The sequence below is a fragment of the Pteropus medius genome, unplaced genomic scaffold, assembly GCF_902729225.1.
Source record: "Pteropus medius unplaced genomic scaffold, Ma_sr-lr_union100, whole genome shotgun sequence".
Taxonomy (NCBI): Eukaryota; Metazoa; Chordata; class Mammalia; order Chiroptera; family Pteropodidae; genus Pteropus; species Pteropus medius.
Genome location: NW_024348156.1, coordinates 19,007 through 42,832, shown reverse-complemented (window position 1 = coordinate 42,832; position 23,826 = coordinate 19,007). Strand labels below are relative to the sequence as shown.

The 23,826-nt window shown below is 50.1% G+C and overlaps 5 gene segments (V, D, J or C); all 5 read right to left on the bottom strand.

The window, feature by feature from the left end:
* LOC120615940 (immunoglobulin heavy variable 1-46-like) lies at window positions 1-463 on the bottom strand. The segment is given in 2 exon segments: window positions 1-317; window positions 400-463. Coding segments are annotated over 2 exon segments (363 nt in total).
* Window positions 464-1,814: 1,351 nt separating this feature from the next.
* On the bottom strand, window positions 1,815-5,343 carry LOC120615939 (Ig heavy chain V region MC101-like). The segment is given in 3 exon segments: window positions 1,815-2,000; window positions 5,062-5,213; window positions 5,298-5,343. Coding segments are annotated over 3 exon segments (384 nt in total).
* A 3,603-nt stretch (window positions 5,344-8,946) lies between these two features.
* On the bottom strand, window positions 8,947-9,513 carry LOC120615938 (immunoglobulin heavy variable 3-7-like). The segment is given in 2 exon segments: window positions 8,947-9,299; window positions 9,401-9,513. Coding segments are annotated over 2 exon segments (399 nt in total).
* A 5,248-nt stretch (window positions 9,514-14,761) lies between these two features.
* Window positions 14,762-15,321, bottom strand: LOC120615934 (immunoglobulin heavy variable 3-74-like; the record flags this gene model as incomplete). The annotated part of the segment is given in 2 exon segments: window positions 14,762-15,102; window positions 15,204-15,321. Coding segments are annotated over 2 exon segments (387 nt in total), but the record flags the coding sequence as incomplete, so codon positions are not given.
* Window positions 15,322-17,102: 1,781 nt separating this feature from the next.
* LOC120615937 (Ig heavy chain V region M167-like) lies at window positions 17,103-22,549 on the bottom strand. The segment is given in 6 exon segments: window positions 17,103-17,266; window positions 17,351-17,372; window positions 18,580-18,759; window positions 19,431-19,486; window positions 22,027-22,323; window positions 22,425-22,549. Coding segments are annotated over 6 exon segments (765 nt in total).
* Between the last annotated feature and the right edge of the window lie 1,277 nt (window positions 22,550-23,826).

The following is a 23,826-nucleotide window of genomic DNA, read 5'->3' as shown; positions in this document are numbered from 1 at the left end:
TCACACTGTGTCTCTCGCACAGTAATATGTGGCCGTGTCCTCAGGCCTCAGACTGCTCAGCTCCATGTAGGCTGTGCTGCTGGACTTGTCTGCGGTGATGGTGATTCGGCCCTTGAATTTCTCTGCGTAGCTTGTACTACCACTGTTAGGGTAAACCCGTCCCATCCACTCAAGCCCTTGACCTTGTGCCTGTCGCACCCAGTGCATATATTTACTGGTGAAGGTGTATCCGGAAGCCATGCAGGAGACCTTCACGGAGGCCCCAGGCTTCCTCACCTCGGCCCCAGACTGCACCAGCTGGACCTGGGCGTGGACACCTGTGGAGAGGAGACAGCAGTGGGTGCAGAGCCCTGACTGGCCCTGGTGCCCTCGTCCGCCCAGGGCTGGGGATCCCCTTACCTGTGGCCACTGCCACCAGGAGGAGGACGCTCCAGCTCCAGTCCATGCTGAGGGTGGTGCTTTCAGGGCCTCTGTGGTGGAAGGTGTGATGGTGGTTGTTGTGAGGACACAGACATGTCCCTACTTAACCTAGTGCTCCTCGGCTCATTTGCATATTCATGAGGTAGAGTATTCATAGCTGAATTCTTGGCCCCACCTGAGAAAGAGTAAATGATACAAGGACCATGCACAATGGGCATTTGTGGGTCCAGTCCCAGTTCTTGTTGGAAACATTTGTTATCTGCCAGGGCCCTGATCTCTGTACACAGTTCTGGGCACTGAGGAGCATGTCTCACAAGACTTCTCCTCACTGTCCGCCTCCTTTGTGTGACACGGAGACACCGGAACTGGTCTGAGGCTCTCAGTGAGAATGTCTCATTCCAGGCTCAGGGTGTCTCCTAAATGCCACACCTAGTGATTTAGTCAACCATCCTTGCCACCAGCTCTTCACTACTCAGAGGACTAGGTGGCCTAGATCTGTTCCTCGTGTGTGGTTCCTATTGCTTTCTTGAGTTTGGCAAAGGTTCCTGACAGAGTAGGACATTGTTGTTTCTTCAGCATCCCTGTCTGACTGTTAATTAAATGTTATGAAAGGAGGAAGCCCCAGACCCGCCGAGTAAGGCCCTACCCACTCCCCCTGCACCTGCTACTGGAGCTGAAGTTCTTGCTTAGTGGGTCCTGAGCACCCCCTGCAGCCGAATCATCACCCTGCAGGAGAGGGCCCCGTGTGGGCTCAGGGGCATTGACCTTGCAGTGCCTGCAGTCCAGGATTCAATGTCTGTGCCCTGACTTCGGGATGTTCCCTCAGCGACACCATATGCATCACCTCCGGAAAGAGTGAATAGGTCTCAATCACCCCCCACTACGCTGCAGGGAGTCCCTAAGCAAGAGCTTTGTGAATCTACCAGGAGCCCTTTCCCTGGGGCAGACGGACGCACTGACACAGGCAGCACTCCCCTGAGTTTGGAAGCTCTTGAGGGTTTGGGGACTCCAGTGTCCTTTAGTTCCCTCGGGTTGAAGGTGACATTGGAAAATCCCTGCAAACACAGACCATGCTGTTTGATGGACAGTCTACTTCTACTAGTCTATGAATTAGATGCACACAGCAGAGGTTCCCACAGATGTCACCTTTGACCTGTTACTAGATGTAGGGATCTAATCTCACTACGTGTAAGAGACACCTGGACAGATAGAATTGACTCGAAATCACTGAATGTCATAATATATTCGAGTCTCACTCAGGAAGCTGGAATCTGGAGAGTGTAACAGACAACGACGTGTTAGACCTCAGGTGAGGTCACATTTTGAAAGGGCATCGGTCCCTCTGGCTGGACTCAAAAGGTGCATGTGTCACCTCACTTGAGGACCAGGTGCTGTCACTCCTGATACACAAGCCAACTCATGAGAGCACTCTGTCCCAGGGGGAGCTGAGAGCAGGCGGAAGGAGATGCAGGAGTCCTGGCTTCCAGGATGCGCTGGGACACGAAGTCCACGATCACGTCTGAGAGGCACTGGTCTTTGCGTGAGGATGTCTCGTAAGCGCTGCTGTCAGGAACCTGTGCCTGTGCCGACATAACCAGGAAAGTGATGAACATCGGTCTGTTCAGTGAACCTGCCTCACAGTTAACACTGGGATCTCGCTATGTGTGAACCTTACGCCCACCATTCCTCTGGTGAACCCTAACACACCATGGACTGTATGGGAGAAGGGTTCTTAGGAAGTGTTAGTGTTAAATGAGACTTTAGGGTGAGTCCTCATCCACTGGACCTTGTGGCTTTATGAGAAGAGGGGGCAAAAGAGACACATCTCTCACTTTCTACAGCACGTGAGATTGCACCTAGAAGTCAGCTGTGTGTCTGTCAGGAAGGAGTCTCACCAGGTATTGATGTATCTGGATCGAACACCTGGACTTCCTGACCACTACACATGAGACAATAAATTTCTGTCATTTAAGCCGCCCAGTCATTGGTGATTGTGATGGCAGCTTGAGCATATGGGACAGTCTGTGGTTCTGAGAAGTGGGTGCTGCAGGAAGAAGCATCGAAGAAAGTGCACATGGACGTGGAAGCAGGTGATGGGTAGGAGGTGGGAGACTTTTAAGTGCCTGCTAGAAAATTCGAAGCTTGCTATGAGGGGTGTTACAGGTGATTGTGTGGAGAGCTCAGAGAGAGGACAGGAGAGCCGTGGAGGAAGCTCCCGCACTGAGAGAACACGCACACAGTCACGAGGACACGGTGGTTGGAGGGTCAACATTGGGAGCCGTTTTGGTGAAATGTCAATGGAAATGAGAATAGGTCATGGGTTTTGGAGGAAAGTGACCTTGTCACGAAGTTTCAAAGAAGTGGGTCGACAGGTTTAGGGCGAAGTCGAAGGTAGAGCTGTGCGCAGTGCAAGTGTGTATTTAGCTCGGGGATTACTAAGCTAAAGGCGGGTTGGTTGGTTCCTTCTTTGTAATGTTTCCAGTAAAACGTGATAGGACAGTGATGGATCAAAGACAGCAGTATGAATCGATTGCCTCTCAGAATGTGGAGTTGTGAAAAAGGGCCAGTCATCCATAAGCCAAAATTGTGGACTATGTTCTGAAGAGGGCAGGAAAAGTGTTGCTAAAAACATTATATAAAAAAAATCTAAGTCCTGGCTGCGGGTCTGATCGGCCATCTCAGCGTCAGCCAGTAAGGGATGATTCCAGCAGAAGCCACTTTGAAATGAAGGGGAGCAGAAGGTGGGGTGGAATGACGGGAGATGTCAGACTTCATGGATTTTACTAAACAGGATCATAACCCACACGGTGCTGAAGATGCAGTATGTTGAAGAAAAGGGCAGAATGACCTTGGAGGAGACTCAGAGGTGATCAGGGAGGATTCTCTGGTCAAGACCTGGGCCATCACCTCAGTGTAACGGGTGACACGGCCTCCAAACAAAGCCTTTGGATTGACCAGCACCTGGCAGTGCCTGGGGGTGCGACTGGCGCCCAGCAGAGCCACGGAGAGACTGTCGTAGAGTCCAGATGGAGGTTCCCACCCTTTGGCGGCCCCTCCATCGTATTTAGGAAGCACATAAGTCATCAGGTTTTATAGGTTCACAGTTGGAGAGAACGTTAGACTCAGTCTGAATCATATGTCAAGTCCCACTAATAACAAATAAGATGTTATTTAGATGAGACTTTAGACTTTAGAGTTGGTGCTGTAACTAGTACTATATTTGGGACAGTTGGGTTCGATTTAATGTATTTAGCATGAGACAAAGACATGAATTTTGGGGTCCACTGGTGGAATATTATGAACTGAGTTCAGTTATTCAAAATTCATGCCTTGGAGTCTGAATTCTCAGTGATGATGTTTAAATAGGGCATTGAGGAGGCTTGAAAACTAAGTGAGGTCATAGTGTGGTGGTCCCACCCCACTAGGACTGGAGTTGTAAAAATAAGAACATGTGAGAAGTGACCAGCATATCCAGCGTGTTCCCTGACCCCTGGCTCACCATGGCCACAATGAGGTGTTTACCTTGATGCTCAGTAAATGTTGGTCCATCAAGATATTTTGTTTCATCAGGTTTCTGAGTTCTTAGTGGTGCCCCTGGGTCAGCAGGCAGCTGTGCCCCGACCTGACACAGACCTGTCCTTCAAAAGTGTCTGTGTGACATGGAATCATAAGTGTGCTTGACATGTAGGGTAAGAATGTCACTTTAGACTCCCTGATATAACCTGCCTGGGTGTCCATAAATGGAAAGACGTGTTAGAGGGATGATCGGAGATGACGTGGGGACAGGTGAATGTACATAATCCCTTGTCTGTGACTGGCTGGGCAGAGGCAGGCAGATTGAGCTGGGCTCTGGCCCCATGGAGCAACCCGATTGAGTGAAGAACTGGAGGGTCATGTGTTGTAGACAGGACAGAAACGGCATTGGGTAGAGTCCTGGGGGCTGATCCTACTCCTGAGGCCATGTGTCCTGTCTGAAGGGAGGGCTCATGTGGGGACAGTGTGTGTCTGTGAGGACAGAGAGCCTGAGCTCAGCACACAGGAGTGTGCACCGTGCCAGTTCTCTCTTTGTGCAGGTATTTTCCGGACATAGGGAAGAAGACAGCCCTCAGGATGGTCCCTCTGCTGAGACATGAAAACACACACATAGAAAACTGGTGAAGGAAGGTCCCCAGCCACCAGTGATATGTCGTCTACAGACAGACAAGGTGCGTTTTCATTTCAGTCTGCAGTGAGAATAGGAGAATTTAGAGCCACGTCGAAAAAGTCAGGATTGTCCCTGTGAGCAGCTGAGAACTTTGAGAGGAAATCCCTGCTCCCAACAGGAAGCCCCTTCCCACCTCCCTGTGCACCTGCTGCTGGCCTGGTCTGTGCATTCTGTGCTTTGTGTGACCTGAGAGCCCCTGGAGACCTGTTCGGCCCGTGCAGCTCCCCCTCCTGTCTCCCTCAGGGAGGTTTGTGTCTGGGCTCACACTGAGGTCTCCTCACTGTGTCTCTCGCACAATAATACACGGCCGTGTCCTCGCTGGTCACCGAGTTCAGTTTCAAGAAAACCTGGCTCTTGGAGGTGTCCCTGGTGATGCTGAGTCGGGACTTAAGAGCTGGGTTGTAGTATGTGCTTCCATCACTCCATATACCACCGACCCACTCCAGTCCCTTTCCTGGAGCCTGGCGGGTCCAGTACACATCATAGCTGGTTAAAGTGAACCCAGAGATGGTGCAGGTGAGCGAGAGGGTCTGCGAGGGCTTCACCAGTCCTGGGCCCATCTCCTGCAGCTGCACCTGGGACAGGACACCTGGGGACAAGGAGCATCAGTCCTGTCAGTCACGTGCAGTCACACGCATCCCACAGACCCCTGTCTGACATCTGAGACACTCACCTTGGGGGGCTGTCACCAGGCACAGGAGAAGGCCCCACAGTCTCATCTTCACCTCGACCACAGCGCTGCTTCCCCAGAGACCTGAGCCCTGTGTGAGGAGAGAGCTGTGAGTGTCCACAGCCCAGACAGGTTTTACCCTGGGGCTGGAGGAGGAATTTGCATGTGGGCAGCCTGCTCCTCATAAGTGGGGAGGGACTGGGTCAGGCTCCCTGGCGTCTCTGGGGCCAGTAGGGTCTCTTCTCTTAAATCTATAGCATCTCAGCCTGTGATGGGAGAGCAACTGGTCTCTAAGATGCATTAAAACACGTCAGAGAAAATCCAACCCTTTCTTATATAAGAGTGAATGATGGACTGGTTCAGAAGATCGTCATTAAAAAAACTTGTGCATATTTGTCATAATTATTGAAGCGATTTGCATTATGTCCAGGCACATTCAGGTCACCAACAGATTTGATACATTCACAGTTCCTAAATGTATGTTAACATAATTCCAGTCAGATAATATTTCGATGTCCACTTTGTTGTAACTATAGCCCCAAATAAAACACAGTCCTTTCAAATCTTCCACATCCTTTAAGCGCAGATGGCTTTACTCTGGTTTATGTCACTGCCTGAAACCCGCACCAGGCTTGCAAATCCCTCATTGTTGATGCTGAGTGTTTTATATTGTGGTTTGTCCTACTTTTTGTTAAGTAGTAAATTGTCTTTACCTAGTCTATATGAACTCCTTATAAGATATAAATTTTGATTACATTTTGCAATGTGGAGCTTAATGTCAATTTTCTTGAAATAGAAGTTCATGGATAAAAAATAGTTATGTGGATAGAGACGAGCATACTGTTCTTTGAAGATCTGAGCCCTCCACGTCTTAGCTAAGAGAGACTTGGCTCATCCAAGGTCCCGCATATTCTGGTAAATTGATCTGTGTCATGCCTTCCACCAGAGCCACACAATCCTGAGTATTGTAACTGTATGACGGGTGTCTGGCAACGATCAGAAACTCATCGAAAGTAATGAAAATAACAAAATGAGTTGGCAGACGGGCTGCGGACAACCTTGTCTCCATGTCTGTCCTCTGCCTCCGTCCCAGAGAGCGCGCACCCTGCTCTCAGGACTTGGGCTTCTCCCTCCTTCATCCTGACAGAGGGCAGGGGCACTGTGGGTGTCGGTTGCGGGGTCGTTGGTGTCTCAGATACATGTGCTTGTGACCAACCACCCTCCTCACTCCCCACCGTGTTCTGATCCCCATTTGCAACATGGATCGGAGATCTTAGAAGCTGTCCCAGGGCAGGGCTGAGCCTGTCCTCTCTCCTCTCTGCTCAGCGGGGAGCCCGAGGCTGAGCTCAGGGTACAAGGGCCCCTGGGCAGGTGTCAGACCACAGAACACCACACCCTGAGAAGGACACCACCTTTGTCCCCCATTTAGGACAGGAAGCACTGACAGACCCTGATGAGGCCACACAGAGAGCACCAAGCTGTGAACAAAAGTGTCCACTTGTCACCGAGCCTTCCCAGATGGGGGGGCCTGATCACACAGCCAAAAGTGAAAGCAGGCTGTTAGGGGTGTCTCTAAGTCCCCCTATCAGTACTAGACCTTCCTGTTCACGGTGCCAATTGTTCGTTTTCTTTCGAGAGATATCGGTCCAATGTGGCCATAAAAAAGACACAGGAGCGGCTCAGGCAAAACAGTTTATCACGGTCACAGGTCCTAGAGACAGGAGCTTGGATGCCAGCAGGGGCCACAGGGCAGACACCACGGTGTCAGGAGACACATACCGAACGGAGAAGGGACTATGGGCCTGTGCTTTACTGCGGTTTCCTGGTAATGAGGTGAAGGTGGTGAGGAGCTGTGCCTGACTCGAGTGAATCATTTTATTGGGCTCAGAGCTGGAGGTGGTTCTCCAGTTGCCTGGCTGCTGGGCCTGGGATGACGAAGGCAGAGGAGGATCGTGACCCGGGATGTGCGGGCAGAGATAGTCAGGTGCCCTGAGAGGTTAGTGTGCATATGAAAAACGTGTGCCCGGCTAGAACCTGTGCTGTATCTAAGAACTGGTGACGTCATGAGGGGAAGTCTCTCCCCATCCAGAAATATTTGTAAAGTTGTTAAAACAGCATAATATAGAGGTGGTAATAAAATACATAAACACACAATTCAGAGAGTGACCTTATGCGTTCTCCACAGCAGGACCTTGTCATAGTCTGTCCTCATTTCATACAAGATAAGACTTGTGTCCTTCACCTCCAGCATGAACCCTGGGGACAGGCCTGGGACACACAGTCTCCTCTCAGGAGCTCCTCGTTAGACCCTGAGCACATCATGTGTGAGCATCCACTTCCTCCCCAACTCTGGGGTCATCTCCCCACTGCGTTTCAGCTCAGGCAGAAGCTTTCATACTGGGTGTGAGTGTGGGGGCCTGTATCACTGAGTGATGGGTGGGGCTTCTATGGACGAGTGGGTCCGGGCTGTGAATTCCTCTTCCAGTAACACGATTCATTTCTAGTTGATAAAGGAGAGAAACCCATAGTTATCCGGGAAACAATGTGGGTGCAGTAGAGAGTCTCGCTTCCCTAATTAGATCTGAACAGCGAAGATGGCCTGTAGGATAGAGTGATCAATCCTTGTTCAGTTTGCATTAGAACTTCTGGGAGTCCGCATGAGGTCTGGGCAGAGAAATGCTCTTCAGAGTCAAGAGGAGGCCACGTCTGTGGGAAGCTCAAAGTGCTCCTTTCTCTACAGACCAGGAACCAGAGAGAAGTCGAAACGCACGGGTCCCTCACCTGAACCCTCTTTACTCTAGTCACAGCACCTGTAGCTACCTTCTTACTGGGAGCATTCCTGCATGTGGGGACGATTTAGGCAAAGACTGTGATGGAGTCTGAAGACACAACAGCAGAGCGACTGTGCAATGCCGGGGCCCAGTGCAGAATCACAGGAGGGGACCCATGTCAAAAATTAAGAATGAAGTGACAGAGAGGGCTCAGCGTGCACTTCTGAGTAATGCGCGATTCCTGTTCTGTGTCTCCTCACTCAATGGCTGGACAATGACTCCAGCATCTCCATCCTGATTCTGAACAAGAAAGCGTCTTTTCACTCTGTTTATAAACTGGGCTCATGCCACCAGAGATCCTGCTTCAGGACTGTGGAATGATGGGTGCCCTGTGTTCCTTCCCCCAAGGGGAATCCTTTCTGAGTGATGGGCCCATGTGGGGACAGCATGTGCCTGTGGGGGGCAGAGAACCTGAGCTCAGCATACAGGAGCCTGGACTGTGCTGTGTCTCTCTGTGGGGAATGTTTCCCAGCCACAGTGAGGACGAAGCCCTGAGGTGATGTCTGTCAGGAAATAAAACAGGACACACAGAAGGTGGTGAAAGAAGGTCCCTAATCACCAGTCATGTGTCATCTACGAAAGAATGTTCACTTCTTCATTTATTGTCTCTAGTAAGACTATTTCAAAGTAGAGCCACAAGGAGATACAAGAATTGCCCCTGAGGCAGCTGAGAACATTGTGAGGAAATTATTTCTCCCAGTAGGACTCCGTTTCACCCTTCCTCTGTACCTGCTGCCAGGCTGGTTTCTGTTCTGTGCCTCGTGTGACCTGAGCGCCCCCTGGTGTCCTGATGCCCCTTGCAGTACCTCCTCCCATCTCCCTCAGGGAGGTTTGTGAATGAGCTCACACTGAAGTCCCCTCACTGTGTCTCTCGCACAGTAATACACGGCCGTGTCCTCAGCCTTCAGGCTGCTCATTTGCAGATGCAGCGTGTTCTTGGCGTTGTCTCTGGACATGGTGAATCGGCCTTTCACGAAGTCAGCATAGTATTTCTGACTTCCATCATTCCATATAGTGGCCACACAATCCAGCCCCTTCCCCGGAGCCTGGCGGACCCAGCTCATGTGGTAGCTACTGAAGGTGAGTCCAGAGGCCACACAGGAGAGTCGCAGAGACCCCCCGGGCTGCACCAAGTCTCCCCCAGACTCCACCAGCTGCACCTCACACTGGACACCTGTGAACACAGACATGTCGGGGTCAGGAATCTGTCACACGTCCCTGTTCCTCACTCACACCCACTCACGTACTCAGTGTCCCTTGTTCCCCATCAGTCACCTCGTAAAACAGCGACGAGGAAAACCCAGTTGAGCCCAAACGCCATGGTGCGTCGTGCGTGTTCAGACCTGATCCCGGAATGGGGACTCCTGGGAATCGCGGGGCTGGGCTCCTGTCCCAGAGCTGCAGGCTCGGGGATGCGCTGGCTTTTATCAGCAGAGGGACCCTATTTGCATGTGCTCTGACTGTATAAGGAGCTCTGGGCCTGGGGACCCACAGAGAGGGCAGAGACCCAGAGCAGGCGTGGGTGTGTTTGGGCACATGGTGGCAATAAGAACATTTGGTAAAATATGACCTTTATTGTGACGCGTGTTACTTAAATACTTAGCACCAACATCTTATTTCATTTTACTCATGCACGGAAGTCATGTGATGTGATATCATTTACCCGCATCACAGGGGAACAAGGCCAAACAGGAGCACATAGAGCTTGCTGGGGTCGAGAGCGCACGTGTGTAAGAGTGTACTCATGTGTCTGGCCCTGCACGCTCCCCACTGCACCCCACTGATCCCCTGGGTCACCTCCAGGACAGAGTGGACGTGCCCTGTGAGGTGCAGGTCTCCGTCCTGCATGAGCACGTGTGGGATTTGCTGCCTTCTAGTGCTAACGGAGAGCACGTGTGAGAACCAGGGTCACAAGTGTATTGCAGGCGCCTGCCCCATCTGAGAGTCACTCCCTGTGCCTCTAACTTTCTTAGTTCACTGATGACTGCACTTGTACGGTAGCCGTCTTGCTGTGGTAGAGCTCTGTCAGCCACAGCCACGCCAGGATGACGTGTACAGTTGGAATCGCACGCCCATACATAATGTACATATTACACCGGCCATGCCAAGGAGAACTCTGTTTTTTTCTGGTGGACTCGCAAATGTGGATGGAAGAGACTGAGGCATCCTTGACTTTCTTGCGTACGCTGGAGCCTTTGTCCAAAATCACATCTGAGGGGCTCAGACCTATGTGTAAGGACGTCACTTCATCATTGCCTTTAGAATGTGAGTTTTTCTCTATTCAAGCTTCTTCAGAGAAATCAGTAACTGGTGTTTTGGATAATTTATTATGTAAAATATTTGATTATCAGACAGAAAATACGAGGACCATATAATTTTACTCACGTGCGTGGTAAAAACGCAAGCAACAAACAAATGTGTAAACAAACAAAAACCCATAGACACAGATAACAGCATGTGGTCAGCAAAGGGAAAGCATGTTGGAGTCACAGAGAAGGGTAAAGGATGTCTAGGACACGGTCGTGAGAGGAGACGAGACCTTGGGTGATGAGCACACCGTGTGACACTCAGATGATGCACTATAGACTGGTACACCTGACACCTGTTTAATCTTATTAACCAATGTCATCCCAATAAATATAGTAAAATGTTTTTAAAAATTAAAAAGTTTGATAACTGTAGGGAATATAATGCACAGAAAAATGATGAAGATAAAAATTTTTAATTAAGTAAAAAAAGGGTGTTTAAAAATACAAAAAGCATAAGAAATCTCTTTAGGAAAAAAGAATTTGATCTGTTTGTGAACCTGTATGTTTTATCATAAAATACATTCTCTACCAATTTATTAATATATACACTGCAACTCGTGTGTGTGTGTGTGTGTGTGTGTGTGTGTATGGGCGACAATGATAAAATCTGATTTAATGTAATTACAACTTAGAAGGCCTCTAAGTAACTAGGGATCCGGTCCTTCTTGGTCACATAAGATGCAGAGAACAAAGTCAGAAGTCTGCACCTTACACCTCCAGTCTGTTGTCTTCCTTTTTCCCTCCACCTTTTTTGTGACCCGCACTCCACAGTCTCCAGGGAAGGATTCTACATGCTGGTGGTGTCAAGCCTGGTATCACGAGATTCTGCAGTACCCCAGAAGAGGGGTTCCATGTGCCCAGGTTTGTGGGAGAAGTGTGTGTGGGTGTAATTTCTGGAAGAGTTCATCTGTGTTCACGATGATACAATAAACAGGTTGATACTGATTGATTGATTAACACAATGATGATGATGACATTGACAATGATGATTCTCAGGAAGTGCAGTACATTTATCTAGTTCATGCATGACACAGACGGCACTCCTCTGAGTCCAGAATCTCTTGGGGACTTGCTGGATCATTTATGTTCTTTAGGTTCCTCTAATGAAGGACACTTCTGAGAAACCCTGCAGATACACACCATGTGGTCAATGCACACTCTACTTCCATTATTCAGTGAATTAGATGCATACACGAAATGTATGCTCAGAGGTGACCTTTGACCTGTTATTAGATGTAGGGATCTAATCTCACGATGTGTAAGTGGCACCTGGACAGACATCACTGGACAGGAAATCACTGAACATTGTTAAGTCTCTCCCAGGAAGCTTGAATCTGGAGAGCACAATGAGGAAGAGACCTGTTGGACTTCAGGTGAGGTCACATTTTGAAAAGGCACCAGTCCCCCTGGCTGGACTCAAAAGGAGCACGTGCCACCTCACACCAGGACAAGGAACTGTCATTCCTGAAACACGAGCCAACCCCTGGGAGTGCTCTGTCCCAGGGGAAGCTGCAGAGCAGGCAGGAGGAGACGCAGGAGTCCTGGCTTCCAGGATGCGCTGGGAAACGAGGTCCAAGATCACGTGGGGAGGGACCGGGTCAGGCTCCTGGTGTCTCTGGGGTCCAGCTGGGGCTCTTCCCTTTAATACATACAGTGTCTGAGTGTGGGATGGCAGAGCAACCATCTCTAAGGTACATTGAAACATGTTAAGGAAAGCCCTGCTTTTCATAGTATACGAATAAACACTGGACTATTGAGTAGGTCACTGTTTTTAAATTTATAAGTGTTTCTCATAATTATGAAAGTGATTAGCATGATGGTCAGAACATTTGTACTTCAAGCAGATTGAATATATTCAGGGACCCCAACTATTTATAAACATAATTCAAGGAAATAATACTTTTTTCACCTTTGTTATAAATTACATCCAAAATAATAGACAGTCTCTTCCAATTCCCTCCTTCACTGAAGCACATGTGAGTTGTCTTTGTCTAAGTAGCTGCCTCTCTCCATAATCAGGCTTGAAGACCCCTGATGCTGGACCCTTCATATTGTGCTTTTTCTTATTTTTTTTTTTGTTAAATGATAAAGTCTTTACATATCCTATATAATATTTTTTACGACATATTTTAATTATATTATTTGGAGATTTAACTAAATTTTGAAATAATATTTCAAGTACCAAGCATTTTTATTTGCCTACTTTTTCCTTAAAGTCTAAGCCTTGTGTGTCACATCTAAGAAACCCTTGGCTGATCCAAGGTCACACACATTCCGGTCTATCGATCTGTGTCATTCCCTCGACCAGTGCCATGCAACCTTTATTATTGCAGGAGGGAATCAGGGCAAAACCGAGTTGATCACACTCAGAATCCTGGAGACTGGAGACCTGGATGCCACCAGGGGCCACAGGGAAGACACCAGGGTGTCAGGAGACATGTACAGGAGGGAGAGGGGACCTTAGAACCAAGTTTTCCTGGCTTTCCCGGGTAAAGGATGAGCAGGACTGGTGAAGAGCTAGTGCCTGACTCACGTGAATCATTTCGCTGGGCTCAGAGCTGGACGTGGTTCTCCATCTGCCTGGCAGCTGGGCCTGGGATGACGAAGGTGGAGGAGTATCGTGTCCCGGGGTGTGTGGGCAGAGATAGGCGGGTGCCCTGAGGGCTTAGTTTCCATGTGAAAGGCGTGTGCCAGGCTAAGACCTGTGCTGCATCTAAGAACTGGTTCCATCATGAGGGGAAGAGTCTTCCAATCCAGAAATATTTTTCAAGTTGTTAAACATCATAATGTAGAGAAGGCGATAAAATACGTAAACACACTCAATGCAGGGAGCCTTTGCATTCACACCAACTGCAGCACCTTGCCCTATTCTGCCCCCATTTCATGCGGAAAAAATAACTGCATCCTTCATCCTCCACTGTGAACCTTGGGGACAGGCCTGGGACACACAGTCGTACCCTCAGGAGCTCCTCATTCGACCCTGAGCACATCATGAGCGAGCACACGCTTCCTCCCTAACTCTGGGTTCATCTCCCCACTGTGTTTCTGCTCAGGCTGAAGCTCTCATATTGGGTGTGCGTGTGGGGGGCTGTATCACTGAGTGATGGGTGGGGCTTCTATAGATGAGTGGGTCCAGGGTGTGAATTCCTCTCCCATTTACATGATTCATTTCTATTTGATAAAGGAGAGAAACCCATAGTTACCTGGGACACAATGTGGGTGCAGTAGAGAGGTTTGTTTCCCTAAGTAGATCTAAACAGCTAAGATGGCCTATAGGATAAAGTGACCAGTCCTTGTTCAGCTTGTATTAGGGGTGCTGAGCCACCCCATGAGGCCTGGGAAGAGAAATGCTCTTTAGGGTAAAGAGGAGGCCACGTCTGTGGGGAGCTCAAAGTGCTCCATCCTCTATCCGACCAGGAACCAGAGAGAAGTCCAAACACACGGGGTCCCTCACCTGAACCCTCACCACCTGCAGCTACCCTCTTACTAGGAGCTTTCTCGGATGTGGGGAGAATTTACAGCAATGACTGTGATGGCGTCTGAAGGCACAACAGCTGAGCGACTGTGTGATGCCAGGACATAGTGCAGAATCATTGGAGGAGACCCATGTCAAAAATTATTAACCCTCTTTGCTGTGACTGGTACGTGGGGAGGGCTTGAGAGTGAGGGGCACGGAAGCACAGGAGACACATGACTAAACAGATGTCGTGTAACTAGGACAGTAGATGATAGTGGGTGATGTTGGGGTGTTTCAACATCCACCTGAGTAAATGAGGAAAAGAGGTTAACGTGCTGCAGGCAGGACAGGGAACCGGTGAGACAGAGTCCTGGGGGACAGGGCCTCCCATGTGGGTCATGTGTCCTGTCTGAAGGGAGGCCCACATGAGGACAGCGTGTGTCTGTGGGGGGCAGGGCCTGAGCTCAGCACACAGGTCCCTGCACTGTGCTGTGTCTCTCTGTGTGGAAACAGTTCCCAGTCTCAGGACACAAAGCCCACAGGGGGTCTCTCTGTCATGAAATCAGAAAGGACACATTGAAAGCTGCTGCAGGAAAGGTCCCCAGGCCCTGCTGATACGCCGTCAAGAGACAGGTTATTTCTTCATTTCTTGCGTGTGTGAGAATGTGGAAAATTAGAGCCACAAAGAAGCAGTAATTCTCCTGGGAGGAAGCTGAGAGATTTGAGAGGAAATTGCTGCTCCCAGCAGGAAGCCCCTTCCCCAGCTCCCTCTGCAACTGCTGCTGGGCTGGTCTGTGTGTGTTGTGCTGTGTGTGCCCTGAGCGCCCCCTGGTGTCCTGAGCTCCCCTCCTGTCTCCCTCAGGGAGGTTTGTGACTGGGCTCACACTGAAGTCCCCTCACTGTGTCTGTTGTACAGTAATACACGGCCGTGTCCTCAGCCTTCAGGCTGCTCATTTGCAGATACAGCGTGTTCTTGGCGTTGTCTCTGGAGATGGTGAATCGGCCCTTCACGGAGGCAGCGTAGTATGTGCTGCTGCCATCACTATTAATGGATGAGACCGACTCCAGCCCATTCCCCGGAGCCTGGCGGACCCAGTTCATCCAGGAGCTACTGAAGGTGAATCCAGAGGCTGCACAGGAGAGTCGCAGAGACCCCCCGGGCTGCACCACGTCTCCCCCAGACTCCACCAGCTGCACCTCACACTGGACACCTGTGAACACAGACCCGTCAGGGTCAGGAAACTGTCACACATCCCTGTTCCTCACTCACACCCACTCACGTACTCAGTGTCCCTTGTTCCCCATCAGTCACCTCGTAAAACAGCCACCAGGAAAACCCAGCTGAGCCGAAACGCCATGGTGCGGCGTGCGTGTTCAGACCTGATCCCGGAATGGGGACCCCTGGGAATCGCGGGGCTGGGCTCCTGTCCCAGAGCTGCAGGCTCAGGGCTGGGCTGGCTTTTATCAGCAGAGGGACCCTATTTGCATGTGCTCTGACTGTATAAGGAGCTCTGGGGTTGGGGACCCACAGAGAGGGCAGAGACCCAGAGCAGGCCTGGATGTACCTGAGCACATAGTCACAATGAGATTGTTTGGTGAAATATGACTTTTACTGTGACATGTGTTACTTAAACACTTAGCACCATCATCTTATTTCATTTTACTCATGCACGTAAGTCATGTGATGTGATATCATTTACCTGCATCACAGGTGAACAAGGCCAAACAGGACCACAGAGAGCTTGCTGGTGTCGAGAGCACAGGTGTGTAAAAGTGAACTCATGTGTGTGGCCATGCATGTTCTGCACTGCACCCCACTGCTCTCCTGAGCCACCTGCAGGACAGAGGTGACGTGTCCAGTGAGGTGCAGGTCTCCATCCTGCATGAGCGCGTGTGGGATTTGCTGCCTTTTTGTGCTAACGGAGAATAATGTGAGAAGCAGGGTCACAGGTGTATTGCAGGCGTCTGGTCCATCTGAGAGTCACTCTTTGTGCCTCTAACTTTCTCTGTCCACTGATAACTGCACTTGGACGGTAGTCGTCTTGCTGTGGTAGAGCTCTGTCAGGCACAGCCACGCCAGGATGACGTGTACAGTTGGAATCGCACACACATACATGATGTCCATGTTACAGCCTCAGCGTCATAATTGGAAATGCAGCGTGTGGTGTGACGCGGACTCGCACGAGTCAGTGCTGAATCTCCTTCCGATGAGTGCGTCCGCGCCGCGTGAGTCCGCGCACCTGCTGAGGGGTGTTGGTGTGTCCCTTGTCTCTGGGCTCTACGAGGATAGCCAATGCTCAGCCTGTAGATGGAGAGACCTGATAAAATGTTATTCTTCTTATGACACGCAGCCACAGTGACAAGCAAGCTGCACTAAGTGCTAAGCAGTAAATTCCCTTCAAAATATCAGCTATGTGACATCATAGATGCTGTACCCCGAGGGCTGGATACTCAGGGGCCCGAGAAAAATATGAGATCATAATTGGTCTGCCCTTGTGATAGGTGTCCAGAGGGCACAGCCCTAGAAAGAAGAAAAGCTCAACGAGCAACAGTTAATTATTCAAAATGCCAGTGTCTTAAATGTCTGGGAGCACTTCTCTCATTGAGGGCACAGAAGGCCATGTGTGAACCAGGAAGTGAGACCTCAAGATGCTGAGTCTGTGGTTGTCTTTACCATGGATTCTCTCCCCCAGGACTGTGTGAAGTTAATTCCAGCTGTCTCATTAAGCCTCTTCATCTCTGTTACTTTTTATAGCAGCTCACATGGACTATGCAATCGGTATAGAGCAATGGGGATGCTCCCGTAACATATACATCAAAGTGGACGCTGCGTTGGAACCGGGCTGAGAAAAGATGCTGGAAGGGTGTTGAGCTGTGTGTTAGAAGAAGCCTCCATGCTGTGGACGGGCCTTTAGAGGAGGATCTGGGGGGAGCTCAGAGAGGAAGACGGGAGCCGGGGAGCAGCCTCAGTCTTCGTGTAGGAAACCTCAGCCGTCCTGAGCAGATGCAGGAATGTGGGTGACGACGGCCATCGTGAAGGGTGCTCAGATGGAGCCGGAACCTTCTTAGTGGATCCTGGAAGGAGGCGAAACTTGTTATGGACGGTGGGGAACTTGTGTGACGTGTTTCTCCTGCTGTTCTGTGGAAGGTACAATGAGGAGAAGGGAATCGGACGCTTGGCTGAAGCTCTTTCTACGACAAGGGAGGCACGTCAGGCTCCGCCCCCTGACTGCTCGTGGTGAAGGACAACAGAGATGAGTCTAACTGTCCGAAGGCCGTACGTTTGATCCTTTACATCCTCCACGATAACAAGCACAACCATGTTTCCTGACACAAACTCCAAGCACAGTGCATTGGTCGTAAGGAAGCCGTCACCTCCACGGAGAGGGGGACCCCATAGGACAGGTCCAGCTGCTGCTCCTCTAATCCCATCACCTGGCTAGTGCTGGCAGCACACACCTGTGAGCCTCTTCCGCTGGGACTGGGAACAGAGGGGACACTGGGGGGGGCCATTGCTCAGGGAATTAGACATCCTCGAAGTGATAATTTGGAGAGACTACGTGCTGGACCCTCCTCCCACTGCAGGACGACTTGGGGACGTCACCCGCCAGCTCTCCCTCTGCCTGCTCTCAGGGTCGGACTGCTTCTGTAACCCCACAAGTGTAGGTGTTTTCCTAAAGACATGCAGTGGGATTTTTAAGCAAAATTAATCCCCCCCCCAACAGTTTTTTTGCTGGAATCTTTAGAGTTCTCTGTATATAGTATCATGTCATTGGCAAATCATGAGTTTTCTTTCTTTCTTTCCAGTTCAAATACATTTTATTTCCCTTTCCTGTCATGTTGCTGTGGCTGAGACTTCCAATACCATATTGATGAGCAGTGGTGAAAGTGGACATCCTTGTCTTGTTCCTGATCTTAAAGAAAAGGCTTTTGGCCTTTCTCCATTGAGTGTGATGTTAGCTGTTGAGTTGTCACATATCGTTTTAGTATGTTGAGGTATGTTTCGTCTATTCCCACTATGCTGAGAGGTTTTATCATAAATGGAGGCTGGATTTTGACAAATGTTTTTTCTGCATCTATGGATATGATCATATGCTTTTTATCTTTTGATTTGCTAATGCGAAGTGTCACATTAATTCATTGGCAGATTGTGTACCAACCTTGCATCCCAGGAATAAGTCCAACGTGATCATGGGGTAAAGGGTTAAAGAAGTACAAATGAGTAGTCGGTAGATGGACGTGGGGGTGGGGAGCACAGCATAGGGAATGCAGTTAGCCATGATGTAGCAGCTCGGTGGCGAGCCAGAGGAGAGAAATGGCACTAAGGAAGATCGTTTTATAAATGGCATAAATGTCTAACAAATGGGCTGTATACTTGAAAATAATTAAAAACAATTTTTAAATGTAATCCATCCATAAAACTGCTTTTCGTAAGGCCTTGACCACAACCCCTTCTGTAAATGTCTTTGGTGACATGAACCTGCTTCTACTGAAAAACACAGAGTGCTGCAGACAACGGTCAGTTTCTTGTGGAAACACGGCCGGGCTCCACTGTCCATTTCTTCAGTCACCACTAATCCAGTTGTTGCTGTCAAGGTATTGTCCAGGGTTTGTTATAATGTGTCAGCCATGTTCTCTAACTCAGGAATTTATCCTAAATAACCTGATGTGGGCTGAACCAAACACACCCGAGTGGCATGGATTCTCGTGATGGACAGCAGCTTCAGGGATTCCAGAGACTTTAGACTGGCCGTCCTTGTGGCCTCCCCCAAATCCTGTGTCCTGCCCAGTGCGTCCCCTCCATTGATGGCACGCAGATCACACAGCACATCCGAGGGTCCCATCTGCAGGTCCTCCCCAAAGCACCCCTGCAGGTGGTGACTCCGGGATAGTTGGAGCTGCACCAGGTGCATCCTCCATAGCATCTAACGTTTACCAGACAACTTGTCCACTTGGCTATGGATAGTCCTTTGTCTTCCCAATGTGTCCACACTGAGGATGACAGGGCTGTGCAGTGCAGTGAGGAGGGGGAAAGTCCCACCTGCCTCTCCTAATGTGTCTGAAGCTGCCAGCCTGAGCTCCAGGTAGAGCTCCTGAGTCGTGAGAGTTAGAGTGCAGACACCATTACCTCTATTTTTATGGACCAAAATATGTAAGTGAAATATAAGTAGAACATTGTAACGGAAAGTAAGTGGATTAAGTAAAAGAACACTTTTACTTTTGCTTATCATGGAAGAAGCTCCAAAACCAGTCCAGGGAGAAACCAAAGAGTTGGAGAACTCAGGTTTATTTCCCGTGGTCCCAGAGGACATAACGCTCTGAAGACCTGGGCCATGAGTTAAGTTACAACATTCCTTCTATACAAGCCTTTTACATGAGCTGATTGCTTGAATTGAGCTCAGACAGTTACAAAGCAGCTGCTATTGTTATGGTTGCAAGTGGTAACATTGGTCGAAGGGCGGGAGCTGCTAAGGGCTACCGATGGTTACAAATTGTTACAGGAAGCGGGAGCTGCTGGGGGACAAACAGTTCCATTTGCCCAGCAAAGAGCAAGTAGGGCAAAGTGCAAGTGAGCTCTGCAGTGAGCTCGTGCACCTGCGAGCATATTTACAGAAGCAGACACAGAGCTATTGGCCTTTTGTAGAAAATTCCTCTACTTTTCCTCTTCAAGATGACAGGTATGGCTACAGGAGGAAGCATAGAAAGGGATCGGGGGAAATAGAGTTTATCACACTCACGGGTCCTAGAGACGGGTGGTTATGATGCCACCAGGGTCTCATGGAAGACACCAGAGTGTTCAGGAAGCAGCAGACAGGGCGTCAGAGGGTACCTTAGGACCTGGAATTTACTGGGTTTTTCTTAGGGAAGGAAGAGCAGGGTGGGCAATCAGCTTAGGACTGATTATTTTATTGGCCTTGAAGCTGGAGGGGCTTCTCCAGTTGCCTGGCACCCGGGCCAGGAATACTGAAGGCAGAGGATATTGCATCCTGGGGTGTGTGGGCAGAAAGAGGTGGTGTCCCCTGGTGGGGAGCCGTGGGTCTTCGGGCCGCGGAGGCTTGGTTGCAGGACTGGGTGTTTTGCCTGCCGCAGATATTGCGGAGCCCTACTTCCTACTTCCTACTTCCTTTAACTTTCATCACTTCCTCCCCCTAAGCACACACCCCTTAGGCTGTCAATAACCCTCACCCCATCCCCTTAGACCCAATGGGCGTGTGGCACCGCCTACTTGGACCATCCAAGAGCCAATGCGCTTGTCTTCTGCCAGCTAGCCCCGCCTCCCTTTGTTAGCCCTGTATAAATATCCCCGCTGAAAAATAAAGTTTGAGGCTTGATCAGAATACTGTCTTTCCTCCGTCTCTTTGTGTCTCCTGTCTCGCCTTCATCCTCCATAGGTTCCTCCTTGTCTCGCGTTGTTTTGTCCCGCCGGCCGGGGCATCCCCTTGTGGGTTTCTTTGCATATGAAAGGCATGTGCCAAGCCAGGCCCTGTGCTGACTCTAAGGATTGGGTTCCCGTGAGCAGAAGTCTGTCCACATCCAGAAAGGGTTATAAAGATGTTAAAACATCGTAATGTTGAGAAGATAATAAAATACATAAACACACAATTCAGACGATGACCTTATGCTTTCTCTACAGCAGCACCTTGTCATAGTCTGTCCCCATTTCATACGGGAAAAGACTTGTGTCCTTCGTCCTCCACTGTGAACCATGGGGACAGACCTGGGACACACAGTTGTCCCTCAGGAGCTCCTCGATTGACCTTGACCACATCATGTGTGAGAACCCGCTTCCTCCCTAACTCTGGGTTCATCTACCCCACTGCGTTTCAGCTGAGGTTGAAGCTTTGATGTGGGTCAGGGGGCCGTACCCTCAGTGCTGAATGGGGATTCCTATAGACTACTGGTCTAGGGTGTGAATATTTCTTCCCTCTACACGATTCTGTTCTGTTATATAAAGAAGATCCATCTGTCTTTATCAAAGACACAATGTGGGTGCACTAGAGAGGCTCACTTCTCTATGTAAACCTAAAGAGGTGAATGGCCAACACGGTAGAGCGATCAACACTTGTTTGTTTGGATTGTGGCCTGGACGGAGAAATGCTCTTCTGGGTAAAGAGGAGGCCACTTCTGTGGGAAGCTCACAGTGCTCTTTCCTCTACAGACCAGGAACCAGAGAGAAGTCCAAACACACGGGGTCCCTCACCTGAACCCTCATCACTCTAGTCACAGCACCTGTAGCTACCTTCTTACTGGGACCATTCCTGGATATGGGGACGATTTAGGCAAAGCCTGTGATGGAGTCTGAAGGCACAACAGCAGAGCGACTGTGCAATGCCAGGGCCCAGTGCAGAATCATAGGAGGGACCCATGTCAAAAATTAAGAATGAAGTGACAGCGAGGGCTCAGCGTGCACTTCTGAGTAATGCACGATTCCTGTTCTGTGTCTCCTCACTCAATGGCTGGACAACGACTCCGGCATCTCCATCCTGATTCTGCACAAGAAAGCGTCTTTTCACTCTGTTTATAAACGGGGCTCATGCCACCAGAGATCCTGCTTCAGGACTGTGGAATGATCGTGCCCTGTGGTCCATCCCCCACGGGGAACCCGTTCTGAGTGATGGGCCCGTGTGGGGACAGCATGTGCCTGTGGGGGCAGAGAGCCTGAGGTCAGCACACAGGAGTCTGCACTGTGCCGGGTCTCTCTTTGTGCAGGTATTTTCCAGCCACAGAGAAGAAGACAGCCCTCAGGATGGTCCCTCTGCTGAGACATGAAAACAGACACATAGAAAACTGGTGAAGGAAGGTCCCCAGTCACCAGTGATATGTCGTCCACAGACAGAAAAGGTGCATTTTCATTTTATTCCTGTGAGAACAGGAGAAGTTAGAGCCACGTCGAAAAAGTCAGGGTTGTCCCCGTGGGCAGCTGAGAACTTTGAGAGGAAATCGCTGCTTCCAACAGGACGCCCCTTCCCACCTTCCTGTGCACCTGCTGCTGCTCTGGTCTGTGTGTCCTGTGCTTTGTGTGACCTGAGAGCCCCCTTGTGACCTGATCGGCCCCTGCAGCTCCCTCTCCTGTCTCCCTCAGGGAGGTTTGTGTCTGGGTTCACACTGAGGTCCCCTCACTGTGTCTCTCACACAGTAATACAGGGCCGTGTCCTCAGCCTTTAGGCTGCTCATTTTCAGATACAGCATGTTCTTGGCGTTGTCTCTGGAGATGGTGAATCGGCCCTTCACGGAGGCAGCGTAGTATGTGCTGCTGCCACCATTACTAATGTATGAAACCCACTCCAGCCCCTTCCCCGGAGCCTGCCGGACCCAGCTCATGTAGTAGCTACTGAAGGTGAATCCAGAGTCTGCACAAGAGAGTCGCAGAGAACCCCCGGGCCGCACCACGTCTCCCCCAGACTCCACCAGCTGCACCTCACACTGGACACCTGTGAACACAGACACGTCAGGGTCAGGAAAATGTCACACGTCCGTGTTCCTCACTCAGACCCACTCACATACTCAGTGTCCCTTGTTCCCCATCAGTCACCTCGTAAAACAGCGACGAGGAAAACCCAGCTGAGCCCAAACGCCATGGTGCGCCGTGCGTGTTCAGACCTGATCCTGGAATGGGGACTCCTGGGAATCGCGGGGCTGGGCTCCTGTCCCAGAGCTGCAGGCTCGGGGCTGCGCTGGCTTTTATCAGCAGAGGGGCCCTATTTGCATGTGCTCTGACTGTGTAAAGAGCTCTGGGATTGGGGACCCACAGAGAGGGCAGCGACCCAGAGCAGACGTGGCTGTGTTCAGACATGTGGTGGCAATGAGAACATTTGGTGAAATATGACGTTTACTGTGACATGTGTTACTTAAACACTTAGCACCATTGTCTCATTTCATTTTACTCATGCACTTAAGTCATGTGACGTGATATCATTTACCTGCATCACAGGTGAACAAGGCCATACATGACCATGGAGATCTTGCTGGTATTGAGAGCTCATATGTATAACAGTGAACTCATGTGTGTGGCCCTGCATGCTCTGCACTGCACCCCACTGCTCCCCTGGGCCACCTCCAGGACAGAGGGGACGTGACCAGTGAGGTGCAGTTCTCCGTCCTGCATGAGCGCATGTGGGATTTGCTGCCTTCTAGTGCTAACGGAGAGCACGTGCGAGAACCAGGGTCACAGGTGTGTTGCAGTCGTCGGGCCCATCTGAGAGTCACTCTCTGTGCCTCTAACTTTCTCTGTCCACTGATAATTGCGCGTGTACGGTAGTCGTCTTGCTGTGGTAGAGCTCTGTCAGCCACAGCCACACCAGGATGACGTGTACAGTTGGAATCGCACGCACATACATGATGTCCATGTTACATCCTCAGCATCATAATTGGAAATGCAGCGTGTGGTGTGACGCGGGCCTGCAAGGGTCAGTGCTGAGTCTCCTTCCGATGAGTGCGTCTCTGCCGTGTGAGTCTGAGCACCTGCTGAGGGGTTTGGTGTGACCTTTGTCCCTGGGCTCTACGAGGAAAGCCAATGCTCAGCCTGTAGAAGGAGAGACGTGATAAAATGTTATTCTTCTTATCACACGCAGTCACAGTGACAAGCAAGCTGCACTAAGTGCTAATCAGTAAATTCTCTTCAACATATTAGCTATGTGACATCATAGATGCTGTACCCCGAGGGCTGGATACTCAGGTGCCCCAGAAAAACATGAGATTATAATCTGTCTGCCCTTGTAATAGGTGTCCAGAGGGCACAGCCCTAGAAAGAACAAAAGTTCAACTAGAAACAGTTAATCATTCAAAACTCCAGTGTCTTAAATGTCCGGAGCACTTCCCCGGTGAGGGCACAGAAGGCCGTGTGTGAACCAGGAAGCGAGACCTCAAGATGCCGAGTCTATGGTTGTCTTTACTGTGGATTCTCTCCCCCAGGACTGTGTGAAGTTAATTCCAGA